Below are 19,274 nucleotides of genomic sequence, written 5' to 3' on the forward strand. Positions count from 1 at the left end.
GTAACGATTGGAACTCTGACTGGCTCTTATTAGTGGATAAGGGTTGGAACTTCACACTAGTAGAGGAGATGGGGCAAGGACTCAATTGCTATTTTACAATTGGAATAAATGAGTTTTAGTGACTAGATGTGCCCCTGACTAAAGGAAGTGGAAAGGGGGATGCTAAGAATGATACCTACACTTTTGGAGTGGCTAGTTGAATTTTTCATGGTAATTAATCATGATGATGATTCTAAGAGGAACCCCTGGTGGTATTAGAAAATGACTCTAATTGGAAGTATTTTGAAACAAAGGTGGAAATATGACGTATTCCACTTTGGGTTGTACTCTATTTTTCCAGACTTTGTTTCCTAAACAGTTTTCAGCTGCCTTAGTCCATGAAGAAACAGTTTTTCATATTGAAACCAATATGGAAAATATAATTGTTACGTTAGCACAGTACATCTGGGGATTTTACCAGATTATGTTTTTACCTTGTCTTCTGTCTTCTTTTCATCTCCTTACATAATATATGATGATAATTTCCAACAAAACCATTCATTGAAACATTACTTGTTACAGAAACTAGCCAGATGCTGGTTTTTAAAAATGACCTTCCATTATTAAAGCTAGGGTTCTTCAACTTGTATATTATTTTCTTTGCCATTTCATTCCTTAATTCTTGCTCTGATATTTCTCCTTCCCTAAGAAGTCTGTACTGTACTTCTCAATAGAGAATTTCTAGGAAAGGTGTTAAGGAATTGTATTTAAAGAAATGTACACAGATGACATAATAATTGATTTTGTTTATCAGAAGCTGAACAAATTGCCTGAATATTAATTACATTATCTTGAGTAGGGGGGCAGAGTTGTGTTTGTATTTTTCTATCTATCTGGTATTTTATTTTTGGGAAATTAATTCTTTGGCATTTTGTGAAAACCTATCAGGAAGTTACTATTATTTGGGATTCTGCAAATGCATGGTTTTAATTGTCCAATTATATTTGTACCATAAATGATTCAGTATAAACTCAATGTGATTGCTCCAGAATGACCCAAAGTCACAACAATTTTCAGTGATTTGTGGTGAGGAAGCTCCTGTGTTTGCTTTGTGCAGGCCTTGTGCGAAGCATTGGAGAGGGTAAAAAGACAGAAATCTATCATTTTTTTTTTCCTTCCAGACCAGTTATAAAGAGCATTACCTACAAGATAATAATTTGCAAATCATGTTTTGGAAATCTTACATTTTTATTTTTCCTATTATTCAAATGGGAAATAGAATGCTGGGAGGACAAAGCTGTTTGAGATACATTCAGCCACAAATCCTTATAATATACTTAGCAGTGAATGTGGAATCTCAACCCGCATTGAATACCAGCCTTTAGAGATGAAGTTAATTTCTCTACACTGTATTGGAAAAATAAATATCGCCTTACAGAAATTCTTATCAACTTTGATATAACTAATTTCATCTTTTTTTAGTTGGCTGGTCAATCCGAATGCAATTACAGTGGAAAGATACTTGAACAGTTCGGGAGCCACGCGCATAGGGATGTTTTCAAGTAGAGGAGTATGCTTAGCAATATACACGCTGTTCTCTCCAATGGAGAGAAAGAAAAATAAAGATACATTTGGTGTTGGATCAAGTCCTTGTGCCTTAGTCCTTGGGCCATTCAGCTGAAGAGTATAATTCTACCTTAGCTTCTCTTGACCCAATTTCATGTTCTTCAATCAATCAGCTGATTCTTTTTCTTCAATCCCCAAGCCCCCCCACATAGTAATATTGGAGCAAGATTGCATTTTGTATGAAATCGAGATAGCCCACAATAGTGAAACTTTTGTTTTTCTGCAATCACTGCCTACGTAGGAAGCAACAAAAGACCGGAACAAGCTGTATTCTAGAAATCCTTCAAGCATTTGAATGATTGCCCAAAAGGGCCCCTCTTGGCACTCTGTAGCAGTCAAGAAATCAATCAGCGTAATTCGACCCCGGTTCCCATTTCCCTCCTCTAGTGTTCCAAATGGGTTAATAAAACTTTACAGTAATTGGCAACAAAGGCAGTTGAACAATAGAACATAATCCTCATGGACTTTGTACTTGCTATCATACAAAAATTCTCTTTGGCGGAATTTATAATAGTACTAATGCCAGGTATATGATGCGTGCATTTGTTGATTTTTCTCAAACTCTGTCTTCCAGGCATATAGATGAAAATAAACTTAACATCCCTGAAAGGCATATTCATAATAAATTACTGCTTGGAAACTGTGGTTTTCAAGTTTAATTGCCTTGTTCCCCTCTGTAAACCTATAGTATCTCGCTGTAGGAGAGGGAAAAGTGGGAAGGATGACTGGGGACTCATGGATCCCGTAAAGAGGAAGTACAAGATGTTGCTGCTTCCTTACCTTATTGTAATTCTTTGAGGTTTGATTAAGGTAATTCAATAGTCTCCAATAAATGGAGTGTTTTTGTTCAAATGCATGATCAGATTTAAATAACCATTACCAAATATAATTATCTCGTTTTAACCCTAGTCTTATTTTTTAAATATTTCTTTTTTTTTAAATTAACATATATTATTTGCCCCAGGGGTACAGGTTTGTGAATCATCAGGCTTATACATTTCACAGCAATCACCGTAGCACATACCCTCCCCAATGTCCATAACCCAGCCAACCTATCCCTCTCCTGACCTCGCAACAACCCTCAGTTTGTATAGTGAGATACGGTTTGTCTTCCTCCTGATCCAATCTTGTTTCATTTTTTCCCTCCCTACCCCTCACAACCTCTTACCCTGCCTTTCAAATTCTTCATATCAGAGAGATCATATGATGATTGTCTTTCTCTGATTGACTTTAAATATTTCTTTAAAAAAAAAAAAAGGCATCCAAATGCTTTTTTTCCCCCCTAAGTCAGAAGGGAGAAGGAAAAGGAATCTAACTTTGTGCCAGTCACGAATTCAGACAGTACTATTATCTCTCTTTTAATTCTCTCTATTATTGTTTCTCTATTATCTCTCTTTTACTTCTCATGATCATTCCCTAAGATCTATAATTTAATCTAAAGTTAAAAAAGAGGAAGTAGCTTGCCAAACACCACATATAAAGTAATCCGTGGAATTAGTTAATGATGGATTATGCCTTTTCAATGATAGAGAACTGAATGTTGTGTTTTGGTTTTCAAGTTACATATCAAATGCTTACAGTGTGAATAGGGCTGACTCTGGACTGATCCCGTCCCTGTTGCTCACATGTAGGAAAGGAGATTTTTGCTTCACCTCCCATGAGAGCAAAGTACGGGTGAACTAACACTCTCATGCTCTTTGACCCCCATTCAACATCTCCTTTGACCAGAGGAAACTGGCATAAAGTTTGGCCACTTTTTCCATTTTTGACAAGTTCATCCTCAGGAGGAACACTTACTTTTTAAGTAAGTGTTTAAGAAACTAAGACTTTCTTGCTTTAACACTGATTCCTGTCCCTCCCTGCCCCCCCCCCCACCCCGACCAATCATTCCGTGTATTCTCTTAGGACACTGTATACACCTGAGATGTCTTCAGTACTGTGGTTCATGTGAATCACTCAATGAATCAATAGACAATTGAAAACAGACACTGATTTGGATATCGGTTGCTGACTTTCAAAGTTTGAGAAAGATACTTCTCAAAATATGCTCCAATTAATTTTCAGTTTATTTTTAGGCTGAGGGAATTAGCCATTATCAATCTTCAAACCTTTTTTTTTTTTTTTTTTGAAGTATGTTATAAGGTGGTTTTAAACTCTGTTAAGTAATTTTCCACATTGGAGAGGAGACTCTGGGATCAAGAACAGTTTTATTTTTTAGTATGCTGGATTGCTATATGAGTTAACACCCGAACACAACTCCAAGCAGCCTTTTCCTGCCTTAACAGTCTCTGGATTTGGAGGTGTGATGGATTGGTTCATAAAGGATTTTGATTAATGATTTACATATCCCTTTGGTTCTCAAACACCAGGTCAGCCACTTATTCAAGAATTTTTAAGTCTTACAGAAGGGCATTTATAGTCTTACAAACGTAAAACTTGTACACATATAACATTTGGTTTGGATTCTAATAACATAAAAATGGCAGTGTTAATTTAGGAGCTGAAGATCTATACAATATTACCTTTGTGGAGTTTATCTGAAGAAGTGAGGAACACACCCAGGTCATTCAACATGAAGACTAAGTTAGGACCCGAAAAGGCGATTTAGTTGACAAGCAGATAGACAAAAGCCCAGTAAACAACTACTAGGAATCCAGAGAAACTGACACATCAAAGATATGTCTGGGAGTTAGCACAAAGTAGCCACTTAATGAGAACTTGTTGCGTGAGTGAATTCAAGGCTATTTTGGTGCTGGGTTAGCAATGCATATTGTGTTGAGACAGCAAGCATTTCTACCTTGTATGCAGACAGAATAATCAAAGAAAAAAAAAAAAAAACCTTCACATCTGATGAAACCTACATCTCTTCTGGCAAACATTTTGATCCTATTGGTGGCATTCTTAGCAACAGATAATAACCAGGGTTCTAACAGCCAACTGGAGTGAGGTCAGCTAATCCAGGCATTAGCCTTAAATACTTCTGCTCACTTTTGGTGAAATCTTAGGCTTACGCTGCGAAATTTTATGCTCCAATTTTCTTATCCATAAAGTAGGAGTAATATTAACTTCTGTGTTAGCAGAGAATTCTTAAGAGCCTAAAATAAAACATAAGTGAAAACTTTTTAAAAGGTATAAATAAAATTATTAATACTGACCTGGAGTTGACAGAGGACTGTGGGTTGTTAGCTTTCCTGTGAAATTAAATGGAATTAAGATAATTATTAGCTTTTTAAACTGATTATTAGAACTTCATTGTATATTTTCTCTGTTTAATACTTAACCTGAGAGTTTTTATAGTTGCTGTGAATTATGATTATCTATTAGCTTAAGGATATGTCGTTTGTATCTGGATCTAAGAATAAACCTTTTATGTTTTCATTGATTTTTAGAATTGTAGAGCAGAGGTTTTTAGATTTTAAGTCATCTTTTATTTTCTAAGTAAAGAAGATCATGTTATTCAATTATGAATAACTAAACACAAGGATTCATTAATTTCTCAATGGCTTTGAACTTAAATGTTCTAGGTTAATCTGATGTTATTCGAAATAGAAGGTTGGGATATGCTTAGACCATGGGCTTTGGACTCCAGGGGAATTGCTTTTAATTCCCAAGTTTGACACCTAATAGCTGTGTGACTCAGGGCACATTGCTTATTACTTATTTCTTTTTAAGTGGAAAAAATATTACGTCTCTACATCATCATTCTGAGAATTAAATGAGGCAATGCTCGTAAAATGTAGTACCTGGTCCAGGTAGATACTTTAAAAAAAATGTAGATCTTTCCAATATTATAATATTGTTCATGATACTAGATGCTACCAAAAGTAATATCTTTATAGTATTATAACAATCTATACTTTTAGAAAGCATTTATGTATAAGTTTGATATTTAGAATGGGTCTGAAATATTTGGAAAAATTTTATTATTTGCATTTTATGGGAAGCAGATTTTCAGAGGAATAAAAAGATGTGCCCAGTGTTTCTGGTAGTTGGCAGAGCCTGGATTGATGTTTAGGGCTCCTGACTTTAAATTATTTTTCTACAACATAATAATTTTACATTGGAGATAGATTAGGATAATTTGAAAATTTTTGATAATTTCCCAAAGCAAACTCTTTTGATAGTGGTGTGATCTTGGTGAGACAAAGTGAAATTCTAAGTTTCATGAACAATAATAACCAACTGTAGTTAGAAAGATGGGATAAGGAAATGCTGGAACAGAACAAAGTTAACATTAAGCTTTGGATTCTCCTTTCTCAAGAATTCTGAAGTCATTATTTGATAATCTTTTAAATTTTTTTTTCTTTCTTTATTCCTAGTGACCTTAGAAATATTATGGATTCATCTCCACAGCTTCAGGATTTGAGCCACATTTTAGGATGCTACACCGTCACACATATGCACATACATAGGCTTACACACACCATACATGCATACAAATGTATATAGAGTTTAAAATATGAAAGGAACATTGAAATTGGAGGTGTATGTCTTTGGCATGTGTAACTAGGCATTATAAAATCTGCAAGATTATGAATTACATTGTTCTTAACCAGATGTAAACTTCTTATATTTTAATATGAAGAATAAATGTCTCCACTAGGGCTATAAAAAAAATTCTTTTATAATGTCATGCAGTATGATGATCACCAAGTTATATTTTCTAAAATGCCATAAGTACTGACCTGAAGTTGTTGCAGGACTTACTGTAGAGAAATTCCCCAAAGATTCTGGAATAAAGTAAAGTTGATTTCAAGTTTGGTATTATAATATAAAAATATTACAAAACAGTGAGTGCAGTTTTAATATAATTCAAAGGGCATCTGTTCTTCTAGAGTTCCCATTTTATCCTAACTCATGCTGGATGTTTCTATCATTATTTGATTGCAATACATTTGGTGATTTCCAGAATCTCTATGTTCTCTCAATAAAATTTACCTATGCAAAAATTTGCTTTCTTTTGCTCATTTAAGAAAGATACCTATTCATCATAGTTATATAGGATAATTTATATTTAAGACATGTACTATAACATTGCACACCACATCATGTTAAACTTAGAATCAATGGTTTTGCACTGAAATATATGGAAGATATCAAAATAATACTGCACATAATAATAGCTACTGAGAACCGAGTCCTACTTAATCATGAAGTCAACTTAACACATAAAAGGTAAAAACTATCTGTTTTCCTTTAAAATGTTTAAAGTTTTAAAGATATAATAACAACTATGAAAGATATAGAGGAAACCAAATCATACCTTACAAAAAATCCTCATCTAGTCAGTTTGTTTTTGTTCAAAACTGTATTTATGATAAGTATGTGAAGAGTTATAGCCTCTTCTACTAACTAGGTTGTTTGTCTCAGTATTTCTTAATTTCTTCATTGTCTTGTTCCTACAATATCTATAGAAGCTTCATAAATAATATATGATAGATTATTGATGAAAAAGATAACAAAATAACATTTATAAGATGTTTCATAAAGATTTTCATATTTTACTTTTTTACTCTGATTTGGCTGTAAGCTATACAAAAATCCATGGTATTCATGGGGCGCCTGGGTGGCTCAGTGGGTTAAAGCCTCTGCCTTCGGCTCAGGTCATGATCCCAGGGTCCTGGGATCGAGCCCCGCATCGGGCTCTCTGCTCCGCAGGGAGCCTGCTTCCTTCTCTCTCCTGGCCTGCCTCTCTGCCTAGTTGTGATTTCTCTCTGTCAAATAAATAAAATATTAAAAAAAAAACTGTACTGTTAAAAAATCCATGGTATTCATGAACATGTCATCCAATTTTAAATGTAATAAATTTAAAAAGTCGCATGTGACAAGTAAATATTAAACATATATCTAAAATTAAGCTTGATATCATGTTTATGAATATGTCCTAACATAGTTCAACAAATTAAATGTAACTTCAATGTGTGGCGCATATTCTTGAGTTGATGTTGTGATATGGTTTACTGCACTCATGGTATTTATTCTAAGTTAACTCGAGGATATGCTTTTATTGAATAAATATTTTTTAAGACCACCCCCAAAGAGCCCAACTGTAGGGAATCATGAAAATAAGTTTCAGCATATCTGTTAACTCATTTGCCATTAAAGACCTCTATAAACTGATGCATATTCAACTAAAGATAGTAAGAAACCAAGTTTCCAGAAGAAAATGACTATTGAGAAAGTATGGATCCAGGCCATTCAGAGATAAAACGATTGTAAACAAACGAGTGAAATGGATAAGAGCATAGACATTGGGGTTAGACCACCTTGGTCAGAATCTTTTATCAAACTCTAAATAACTGTATGATGTAAGGCTATTTATGAACGTTATCTGTGCTTTGGTCTTCTCATCTCTAAAATGTGGGCGGGGGGTGGTGGCAGTAAGACACCATGTAATACAATTAGCATAAGGGTTAAAGGTGTCAGTAAGTAAAGCACCTATTCTAACTTAGAGTAGTAGCTTTTAGCTCATCTGAATCAAAGATCCCAAACAGTCTTCTCTCCAGCAGTTGTGCCAGAGCGAACCAAGTTATCACGAGAGGAGGCTCTTAAGAGCATTGGTTGCCTTCTCATTACACAGATGCAACAGGATACAACAGGAGGCTCAACGAAAGAGAAAACTGTGCTTGATGAACCCATACTGTAAGGAAAAGCAACCAGAGGTCTTTTTTTTTTTTTTTTAAGATTTTTATTTTTTATTTATTTGACAGAGAGAGATCACAAGTAGATAGAGAGGCAGGCAGAGAGAGAGAGAGGTAAGCAGGCTCCCTGCTGAGCAGAGAGCCCGATGTGGGACTCGATCCCAGGACCCCGAGATCATGACCTGAGCCGAAGGCAGCGGCTTAACCCACTGAGCCACCCAGGCGCCCCGCAACCAGAGGTCTTCAGCTGCAGATCTACTATCACAAAATCAAAAACAAATCAAAAAACGTCAGCATGGTTTTTATACATTTGCTTTAGGGACAAACCTATACTGACGGATCTCATTCTGTAGTAAAATAAATAAATGATAACAATAAAATAAAATATTTAAAGACAAAACTGCTTAAAAGTTTGTCTTTATTCCATTTGATGTGGATATTTACATATTGATTCATTTTCTAAAGCCCAACAATTTCTAAATTCCAAAACATACTGGACTCCAAGGTTTACAGATAAGGAATGATGGGCCCGGCAAATCAGTAGTATTTTTCTCAACCAAAATGAAGACATAATGTAAATGTTGAACTGAATTGAATGGAGGACAACTAGAATGGGAAATTTAGAATAACCTAAGCATTGATAGATGTTATTGTTCTGCTATTATTTTTTTTTTGATGCCTCTCTTTCCCTTTGATGGATTCTTAGTTTAAAATTACTTATTTTAAAAATGAAGTTTTATTTTTTATTAACAAGTGTCCGGGATGAATCAAACTAGTTGACCTCTCTATTTTTCCCTATCCTTCTTTTAAGTTCCTAATTAGAGAGTGGACTTGACATTTGACTTTGTAATTTAATAATGCCCATGACTCTATCAGAAAGTAATGAGTAGTCACTTACTGTTGGATGGTTCCTGCAAAGTCAGGGTGCTTGACAAACACCAAGAATGTGATGAGACCTACAAACATGTATGTATGCCAATATTTTCACGATCTTTTTTGATATTTTACAAACTTTTCCTGACTGATATTTTCCTTCAAATATGGTTTCTCCGTATTTCACATTTCTCATGTAAATGTGCTACCTCAGGCAATAAGACATGTTCCTAAAGTCAAGGACGATCCCACTGCTTCCCTAGTATATAGCTAGAATTTTAATTTCATAGCTTAATGATTCAAAGAAATCAAATAATGTTCACAGATACCTGTGATATCTATGCTGTTTGAATCAATATGGAAAGTGACCAGTTGGCTGGATTTATTTGCTTCAATGCCTTGAATCAGTTCTTCTTTTACATTTTCATCTGACACCCACTGGGCAAAGAAAAGGTCAAATATAACTATAATGCTGCCATTTCTGCAAAGCAAAAGATGATATAAGAGGGAAAAGTCAGCCTTCATCAAATGATTTGTGCTTAATTCGTGTAAGGTGTCTTTGAAAATCTCTATAGTTCTCACCTTATTACACCTGTGTAGTAAAACTTGGTAGGTTATGTCAAATATTATCTTTATTTTATAGTGGAAGAGAAAGAAATTGAAACACTAAATGTTTCTCTAAGAACACAGACATACCCAGAATTGGAATCTTGAGTTTTCTGCATTAGAACCCTAACCCTCAGGCCATGCTATTCCCCAGGGTTCTCTGTGTCAAATAAAACACAATCACATGGTATCATGATGTTTACTCTTAATTTACTCTTTTAAGGAAAGAAAAGTGCAGATCTGTAATTTTTCACAGGTGATTTTTAAGTAAAGAGAAGTCTAAGAGAGTTTTACTGATTTCAGAGAAGTTTCCTATATATATGTTTACATATATATAAAGGTCTGATAGCAAGCTTATAGCAACAAATCTATATCTACGCTTTCTTCTTTGTTCTTAATATAAAATACTAAAATATTTCAAGGGATAGAAAGAAAGAAGACACATATACTTGGGATTTGGGGTCTATTCAGTCAGTCTCATGGTCAAAAGCTGGGATTATTTTGCCTACATTATTTCTGACCAGAACACTAGAATTCAGTTATATGGCCCAAATCATATTCCTTTTTTATTTGCCCCCTGTTTTAAAACATACTTTTAAAAAGTTTTCTTCATTGGGGATTTGTTTACAGTTTAAAGAAACATAAAAATGAACAAATTTTTGGCCCAAAAGGGCTACTTGAAAGACTTTTGCTCTCCTGCCCACACATGTGCTTGGCTTATAGTATTCTTTTAGGGTAAAACACTAGGAAACAAACTCTAATCCTGATCTTTATTGTATGCCCTTCAGAAAGCTGGGGTGGGGGCAGGTGGTACCCAGAGCACACTCAGATCCTAAAGAGGAAGACTAGGAACAGTGAAATTGTGGATTGTATGTTTGTTGATTCTGAAATTTGGGCGGTTACACTCATATTCTTGTGGTGTGTGTAAGTTAATTAGGTTCTTCAAAGACTTCATCAATTCTAAAACTTCTCTTTATCTATTTGTCCATACCACTACCTTGGTAGAGTGTAGACTATATATACATATATATATATATTTTTTTCCAGAACTATATATATGATCAGAACATTCCTTGATCATAGTAGATTGGCATTGCCTCTAGGTGTGATAGTCCTCCTTTAAGTCTATGCTACTATCCAGGTTCATAGTTTAGCAGAAGTGATTCCTTTCTACACAGCTGGTTTTTCATTTTTGAAATGAACTGGCTTACTCTGATATAATAATTTCACATTTCACCTTTATTAAATAGATTCGGGTAAAAAGTTAGAATGTTTAACTTTGCTTAAATCATAGTAACCAGATCTTAAAAATGAGAAGGTTCCTTAGTAATGGCTTAGTTCAGGGTTCCCCAAACTTATCATACATAGATGGAACCACTTGCTTTGTATGTATCATTACTTTGATAATGATACATGTTGTCCACACAATTTTTTAATCTACTTTTCCACTTTCACTAATTTTTCCATGCTGGCTGATCCCTAATTTTTATTTGAGAATAACCCTCTATTTTCTCAGGAAAGGTGATTTCTCCAACAATTCCTTAAGTCAATGACAGTTTTTTTCATGGGTATATGACTGAGACTTGAATGGAATCTGAGGCAACACTGATGAGAAACTTCAGGAAAGTTTGTCCATATCTAACTGGGGAAGGCTCGTAGTAGACTACTCGTCTTCTTTGTTGAACATTATTGTATTTATATATGATTGCGGGAACTGCCATTTCCACCTTGGGACCATGAGACAAGCTATGATTGACAAGCTAAAGATGGCATAGTGAAAGAAGGAACTAAATTCTTGATTATATGATTGTCATTGTACCATGGAATTAACCTCTGCTGAAACCTTCAGTTTTCTTGTGATGTCAGATCATAAGTATTTGCTGGTTGTGGCATTTTTAGTCATGTGTTCTGTCAATTGCAGTTTTAAAAATCCTAAGTGTCATACAACTTCCAGGCTTTATTCCATATTTATTTAAAGAGAAGCTCCAGGAAAGGAAGATTACTCTATTTTTTGCACCTGATATTGGCCAACAATGTTATTTTAGCAATAAGGAGATTGAGACTCAGACTAATGTAGGTAACTTTGCCCAGAGTTATACGCTTATTACTGTAAGTGATAGGAATGAAATACAGAGCCTCCATTTCCCCAGATGCATTTCTACATAGTTCCTATTTCCATACCACCAACACTGCCACTATCAACACCATGGGAACTATTTGTCAAGAGGAAAGACAATACAACACATTTACTTAAATGCACGTCCAGGTTTTTGTCTTGCAATGGTACCAGATTTTTATATCCAAAGTAGATAGGGAAAATAGCTAGTTGAGTTTTGGGGGAAGAAGGGATAGATATTTTTTCCTTCCATAATTTTGAGAGATAAAATATTCTCTTTTCTTTTCCTCTCTTTCTCCCTCTGCCTCTCTCCTTTCTACTCTCTGACATTCTTCCCCTTCTCCTAGTTCCCTCTCACCCTTTCCTCTTTTCTCCTCCTCCCTCTTCTTTTAATTATGTCTCCTTAACAACCCTTTGCCCCCAAATAGTTAAATCCACTACGGACCAAGATTAAATACATTTCTCTATCTTTATAACTACATTTTAATTTTAGCCTTGGTTACACAGCAGATAGTTTAAATTCTGATGAAAGCTCAGTTCTCTCTCTCTCTCTCTCTTTTTAAGATTTACTTATTTATTTGAGAGAGAGTATGAGTGTGAAAGCAGGGATAGGTGCAGTGAGAGAGAGAGAGAAACCCTTAAGAGATTCCCCACTGTGTGCCCAGCCCTACAGAGGCTCCATCCCAGATCCTGGGATCCATGACCTGAGCTGAAATAGAGTTGGCTGCTTAACTGACTGAGGCACCCAGACGCCCCTCAGTTATTTCTTTATGTAATTTCCTCATGTTTAATTTGACTGAACACTTGCCTTTATTTTGTTAGAGTTAAGGAGTAAAAGGTAAGGCATCTTTGATAGAAAAAGTAGAAGTCTGGAATTTTCCTTTGCTGAATTGAAAGTAATTAGACTAATTCATTCTCAGGCACAAAGCATTTTGTATAAAAGATGTATCTTCTTGGTTGCAAATTATACATGGCAGTCAATTATTTACACTTTGGAAGGACAAGAGTTTCATATTTATTTATTTTTACAAATAACTTCTTGTTTTTTTGTTTTTATTTTAATTCCAGTTAGTTAACGTATATCACATAGAGTTTTATTTTTTTGAATTTCTTTTCTCATTCACTGTAAAGGCTGAGATAAGAGACATATATGTAGAAATCAAGATAATTGTAATAAATATTTGTGTTTTACCTAATGAGAACTTAAAAGCTATTATTTGATTAGTTGGATACTGATTCTGGTCACTGCTGTGAGATTGATTTTGTTTATTAAAGTAAATGAGAATTCTTCCTTTAGGAAGACGACAACCACCACCTAAGAATGGCTATTTTCATTTCAAAGTACTTATTTCAGTGGAATATCTATTTTCTTTTTTCTTAAAGCAGATAAATTCTATCATTTCACAGAAAGCCTGTGTGCAATAAATCAAAATGCTTCTTATCTCTTATTTTCTTAATGATATTGATAACCTCTAGGGTTGCTGAGTAAACAAAAGTCTTGTTTCCTAACTTTGTGACTCATCTGTGCTCAAAGGGCAAAATAAGTCACATATTGCCACAAAGGGTAAACAGCATTTTATTAAAAGAATCAACTGCTAAATGCCCAAGCATTTGGGCTAAATGCCCAAAACACTTTCCACAAAGCCCATAACATATTGTTCCCAGAGGAGAGAGCAAACTCGAAGAGTGGCCACACACACACACACACACACACACACACACACACACACAATTTAACACAAATCTGGGGACTGACATCAAGTAATGTTATTTTTATTTTAAATTTTTTTATTTTTAATTTTTAACTTTTTAGAGTGTTTTTCATTATGTTATGTTAGACACCATATAGCAATGTTTTTAAAAGGAAGAAAGGATACCTTGATGACTCAGTTTAGTTTTCTAACTGCTCTAATTTGTCCATATACCCATGAATATAGGGTGAGTTGAATTGAAATCAGTAACCAAAAGGAAAATATTTTTGAAAAGGATTTTTGATATATTTTTCATAGTTGATGTGGTAGTTAGTTGAGAACTTACTTATTTCTGTTGCCTGGTTTTATCAATTGGAGTTTAAAATAATTTGTAAAGGAGTGCCTGGGTGGCTCAGTGAATTAAAGCCTCTGCCTTCGGCTCAGGTCAGGATCCCAGGGTCCTGGGATCGAGTCCTGCATCGGGCTCTCTGCTCAGCAGGGAGCCTGCTTTGCCCTCTCTCTCTCTCTGCCTGCCTCTCTGCCTACTTGGGATCTCTGTCTGTCAAATAAGTAAATAAAATCTTGAAAGAATAATTTGTGAAGCTAATTAGGAGTCTGCCACTTTATTCTGAATATGTCATTTTATAAATGATTATTTAAATAAACCTAATTGTTTGGGGTGCCTGGGTGGCTCAGTGGGTTAAAGCCTCTGCCTTCGGCTCGGGTCATGATCTCAGGGTCCTGTGATCGAGCCCCGCATCTGGCTCTCTGCTCCGTGGGGAGCCTGCTTCCCCTTCTCTCTATGCCTGCCTTTCTGCCTGCTTGTGATCTCTGTCTGTCAAGTGGATAAATAAAATATTTTTATAAATAAATAAACCTAATTGTTTGCTTGTTGCTTTCTTTCTTGCTTCTGAATTTCTTTTCCTATCCTTCTCTTCTCAGCCTCCCAGAGAGCTGAGACTTATAATTTACTTACAGACATTTTCATGAAATTCCTTTGCATGCAATGCAAAGGAGTTGAAAACTCACTTCTGATTTAAGAATAGTTTAGCTACATCTGGGTATGAGTATCTCTTCAATGATAAAGTGAATTATTTGTAAATCATTATAAAATATATACCAAGGTTTAGCTACTACATTGCTTTTCTAGGTAGCTATAAAGGAGGATAAAGAAAAAATTCCTCAGCCCGAATAATTTATAGTTTCCAATATGGTGATTTTTACCATCTAGAGAAATAAAAGAGTACTTATTAAACATCAGAGAAAATGCTGGGGTTTTGATAACCCACCAAGACTGTATATAAAATTCTATATTCAGCAATTTTTCCCAACCTAGTGAAAATAAAGTTATCCAGCTTGTTGTAAACATGTGTATAGGAAAATTCCATTAGCAAAACTACCCTAATAAATTCTGCAATAGACTCCATGCTTTGTATGGATTTCACTGGGCAGAGCCTGATATAAGGAGAGGCAAGTACCTGGGATACCTCTTCTTCAGAAATGCAAAAACCTTTGATAAATCTGAATTAATGCTTTAATGCAGAGCTCCACACTCAATCCTCTACAAAACTGGAAAAGGGAAATTGGATCCACACACTCCAAAATAGACAAATTGTTTAAAGCGGCAAAAAAAAAAAAAAGTCTTGTATGCATGTTTTTATCCTTATGTAGTATTGAATAAATATATAAAAATTACCCCTTTCAGAAAGACAAAAAACAACAACAAATATAACAATACAATACAACAAAATAAACAAAAACAAGCAAGCATACAAACAAAAATCTTTCCTAAGGGTCCACATGTCTCCTTCCAGTCCTGATATTGAGCCAATGAAAGAGATTTTCAGAGATAATAAGCCCCGGAAAACAAGAGTAGAAGCCTCTGTACAATAGGTAGGAATGAAGGCAGTCAGTGGGTGTAGGGCTGTCTGGCCAGGGAACCAAGATGACATGAATATGCAATGAGATTAAAGAATGATGAGTTGTAGGTAGATAAATAGATGAGAAAGAAGAAAAAAATGAAAGAAAGAAAGAGAGAGAGTGAGAGAGAGAGAAATTTATCATCTTTTTGTTCTTGGTGTTTTCATTGTGAGTCCACGGATAGAATTAGTTTTGTGACAAGAAATGGTGAGACCCTGAGTTTTCTTCTGCTCATGAAATAATCTTCATTTGACTTGTCACTGTTTTTCTAAGCATGATCTCTGACTTTGACTTGAACTTCCTTCTCCTATTTGGCCACTAAGAAGAAAGGATTCTTTCATTAATGTCGGTACTGTTGTCAAGAATGGGTATCCACGATCTTTGTCTCCAGGCAGTCTGACTCAGTTGTCTGTGATCTGAGGTAGGAGATTAGTCTTTCTGCGTAGTTAGACTCCTTGCATTTATCCAATGACCTAGAGTTCCTTATGGCTTCCATTTGAGGAAAGGTTAAACGTCAGGCTCCTGGACTTTACATTGCACACCCTCCTGATGTCTCAACATCTTGGTGGACACTCATCGACAGCTAGAAATATAATTAATACGCTTCTCCCTTTCTATGCATTGCATGCATATTTACAAACCATCCTTAGAAGCCATTGAAAACCAGTCCAGGTCACCTCCTGCAGGGATTCTTACCTGACACTCTAGCCCTGGTAAGGTTTGTCCCCAATCTACTCACTCAGTGTCTTGTACCAATATATAAAGTAACAATTGTCAAACCATAATATAATTGTCAATTTGTCTCTCTTGTTAGACTATGAACTCCCTCAGAGTAAAGAATAGGTCTTTGATATCTGTATTTCCAGAGCTTAATAGTTAATAGTTAGACATAGTTAATATAATAATATATAATATAATATAATATAATATATTCTATATTCTATAGTCTATATATTATATTATATATTATAATATTATAATTATATATAATATATTATATATTTATATATAATATATAATATATTATATATATTATATATATACTTAATATATATTAAGTTCTGTAGTTGCTTTCAAATATTCCTCAAACACCTAGCATTATAATATATTCTATAATATAATAGACATAGTTAATGTCTATCTCAGTGTATGTGCTCTTTATATAAAGTTCTAGAAAATAAATAAACCTTTCCCTTGATACCTGTTGTTGACATATTGAGTACTATGTTAGATGCTACATGTTTTCTTTTTTTTTAAGATTTTTTTTTTATTTAGTTGACAGAGAGAGATCACAAGTAGGCAGAGAGGCAGGCAGAGAGAGGGGAAGGAAGCAGGCTCCCTGCTGAGCAGAGAGCCCCATGCGGGGCTGGATCCCAGGACCCTGGGATCATGACCTGAGCCGAAGGCAGCGGCTTAACCACTGAGCCACCCAGGCACCCCGCTACATGTTTTCTTTAACTTGTCCTACAGATATAAAAATAAGTATACTCTTATATGTTTATAAAAAATAAGAAATAAAGAAAGGCCATGTATTGTACAATTCCATTTATATAAAATGTCCAGAATAAGCAAATTCAGGAAGACAGAAAGTAGATTTGTGATTTCCAGAGCATGGGGGAAGGCAGAAATAGGGAGCAACTATTAACAGAGTTTCTTTTTGGGGTGGTGATAATCTTCTTGAATTAGTCATGATGGTTACACAACTCTATGAACATACTGAAAACCACTAAATGACGCATTCAAAAAGGTGGATTTGATGGCATGTGAATTATATCTCAATAAAAACATTATTTAAAAAAATAAGTATACTCTTACAAGAGCATTAACTTTCGTTAGAATAGAATTTTAATTAAAAAAAATCTAAACTAGCTCTCTGGAAGCATAGGATGTGTTATGAATTCAAGAGTCCCTTAGGTTGGAAAGGCGGGCGGTGGAAGGCTTTGTGAAAGATGTAAGACACAGTCTGAGAGGCATGAGACAAGACTACCTACTGAGAGGAGAAAAGGGATGCCATTTACAGTACAGGAAGACGAACAGATGCAGCGTACAAAGGTGGAAATTCATTTATTCTGTAAAAAAAAACTATGAGAATCAGTGGGTGAGAGCCTAAGAAATAGACATGGTTGGAAATAAGAAATAATTTTCTAGCAACTGAAGTTAGAAACAAAAAAAAACTTCAGCAACAGTGATGCTCACAGCAATGTTGAAAATGTATTACTAATTCTTATCAGATATCCTTGTATGAGGGAATCCATTCTAAACTGTATGAATCTCTTTTTTTTTTTTGTTGGATGACAATAAATTTCCAACCAAGGCTGTGGGCATTCTAGCATAAAGCAGGGAAGCAAGAGCTAAATGACATCATTTAAAATTTCCTTCTCTCTCCTATGACTTACAGTGTAAATGGAATGTAATGAGTAAATGTCTTCCACATGTTCAGAGCAAATCAAACTCTATCATCATTTGCATACATTCAACCTCAGCTCCTTCCATGGGTCTCTGCAAGATTTTACTCAGGAGAGAGAAACATGTTAACATAAGATAAATTACCCAGAGTAATTATTTGCATTAATATTAAAGTTTATGCTGTGCCACTTTTCTCACAAAATCCTTAAGAAAATGTTGAAAATTTTAAATGTTCCCTTTTCTTCTAACTGTAGGACTCTCTAGCAAATATTAGTAAATATTAGCAAAAGTCCCTATTTTATGACTCTGTGTTCTTTTTATCAATAGAAAATTTTAGAGCTATACTTACTCAAATTGTAAAATTCTTGAATTTTTATATTCATTTTTCAGATTACTTGATTGAAAGATCTCATCCATCTAAAAATATAAGTTTTAAAAAAGCATATTATATTTAAGACAAACTTTTGTTAAACACTTCAAACAAACTGATCTTTCTGTTCTGATTAGAATTGGATTACAGATATTTTTCCTTCTCTGTGGGGATGGGACTCAAACATTTAAGCTTCCTGGGCATATTGCATTTATTTACTAATTTTCTCCAAGTAAGAAAATGGATTTACATATCTTCTGGCAAGTAGTTAGAGAAACTATGTTTTGAAATTTTAAATCAGCTGAAAAAAGACAGGCTCCTACCATTTGCTGAAGGTCAAAAGCAAGAATTTTGAAATCCGCTGAGAGTTTGTCTTGTAAATTAGGATTGTATGTTGCTCCAGATGTTATTTTCAATGTCCCTCTGGTTTTGTGACTTTCTCCAAACACTGCATCTACATGAATTAATAAGAAATAAAACAATAGAAATGTAAGTTATGAATAGGAGAGAATATGCACATTCCAGCTAATACTCAGAAGTAATGTTCTTGCTTGGTGTGTTGATGTGGTAGTTCCTGCCTTTTCTTTACAGACTTCATGTTCCATTATTAGGTGCATTTGTGTGTTTGTGTGTGTGTGGTGATGTGGTTCTTTTACAGAATTAAAAATAGTCTTCTTTATCCTACTAATTTGTTTTTCTTTCTTTGCATTCTACCCCACAGTTCAAGCTTCTGTGTGTGTGTGTGTGTGTGTGTGTGTGTGTGTAACTACTGAGATTCCTGTTGGAAGATAAGGGATAAACATTCACCAATTTTAGGAACTGATTCAGGGATTCATGGTGAGAAATGGACCATTAAAAGTTTTAAAAGTTCTGTAGTTGCTTTCAGATATTCCTCAAACACCTAGCATCCAGGGACACTGTTGGTTTTCTACAATGGATTGCTGTGAAGGTTTCAGTGTGTGTGTTACTTTGAAACATAGACTTGAAATTACTTCTTTTATTCTAATAATGATAAAGTTGGCATGTATGACATTTTGCCATTAGAT

At 34.8% G+C, this 19,274-nt stretch overlaps 1 protein-coding gene across 2 annotated transcripts in view; it reads right to left on the minus strand.

Moving 5' to 3' along the window:
• TMPRSS15 (transmembrane serine protease 15) overlaps window positions 1–19,274 on the minus strand; it is a 118,019-nt gene that overhangs the window by 96,253 nt on the left and 2,492 nt on the right. For both annotated transcript variants that reach the window (XM_046003930.1, XM_046003929.1), the window contains exons 2-6: window positions 18,552–18,682; window positions 18,208–18,275; window positions 9,449–9,600; window positions 6,291–6,335; window positions 4,761–4,796 (exon numbers count right to left, since the gene is read on the minus strand). In XM_046003930.1, coding sequence (XP_045859886.1) covers window positions 4,761–4,796; window positions 6,291–6,335; window positions 9,449–9,600; window positions 18,208–18,275; window positions 18,552–18,682 — 432 coding nt within the window. The remainder of the gene's footprint in view (window positions 1–4,760; window positions 4,797–6,290; window positions 6,336–9,448; window positions 9,601–18,207; window positions 18,276–18,551; window positions 18,683–19,274) is intronic.

Source organism: Meles meles, chromosome 4 (genome assembly GCF_922984935.1).
Source record: "Meles meles chromosome 4, mMelMel3.1 paternal haplotype, whole genome shotgun sequence".
Classification (NCBI taxonomy): Eukaryota; Metazoa; Chordata; class Mammalia; order Carnivora; family Mustelidae; genus Meles; species Meles meles.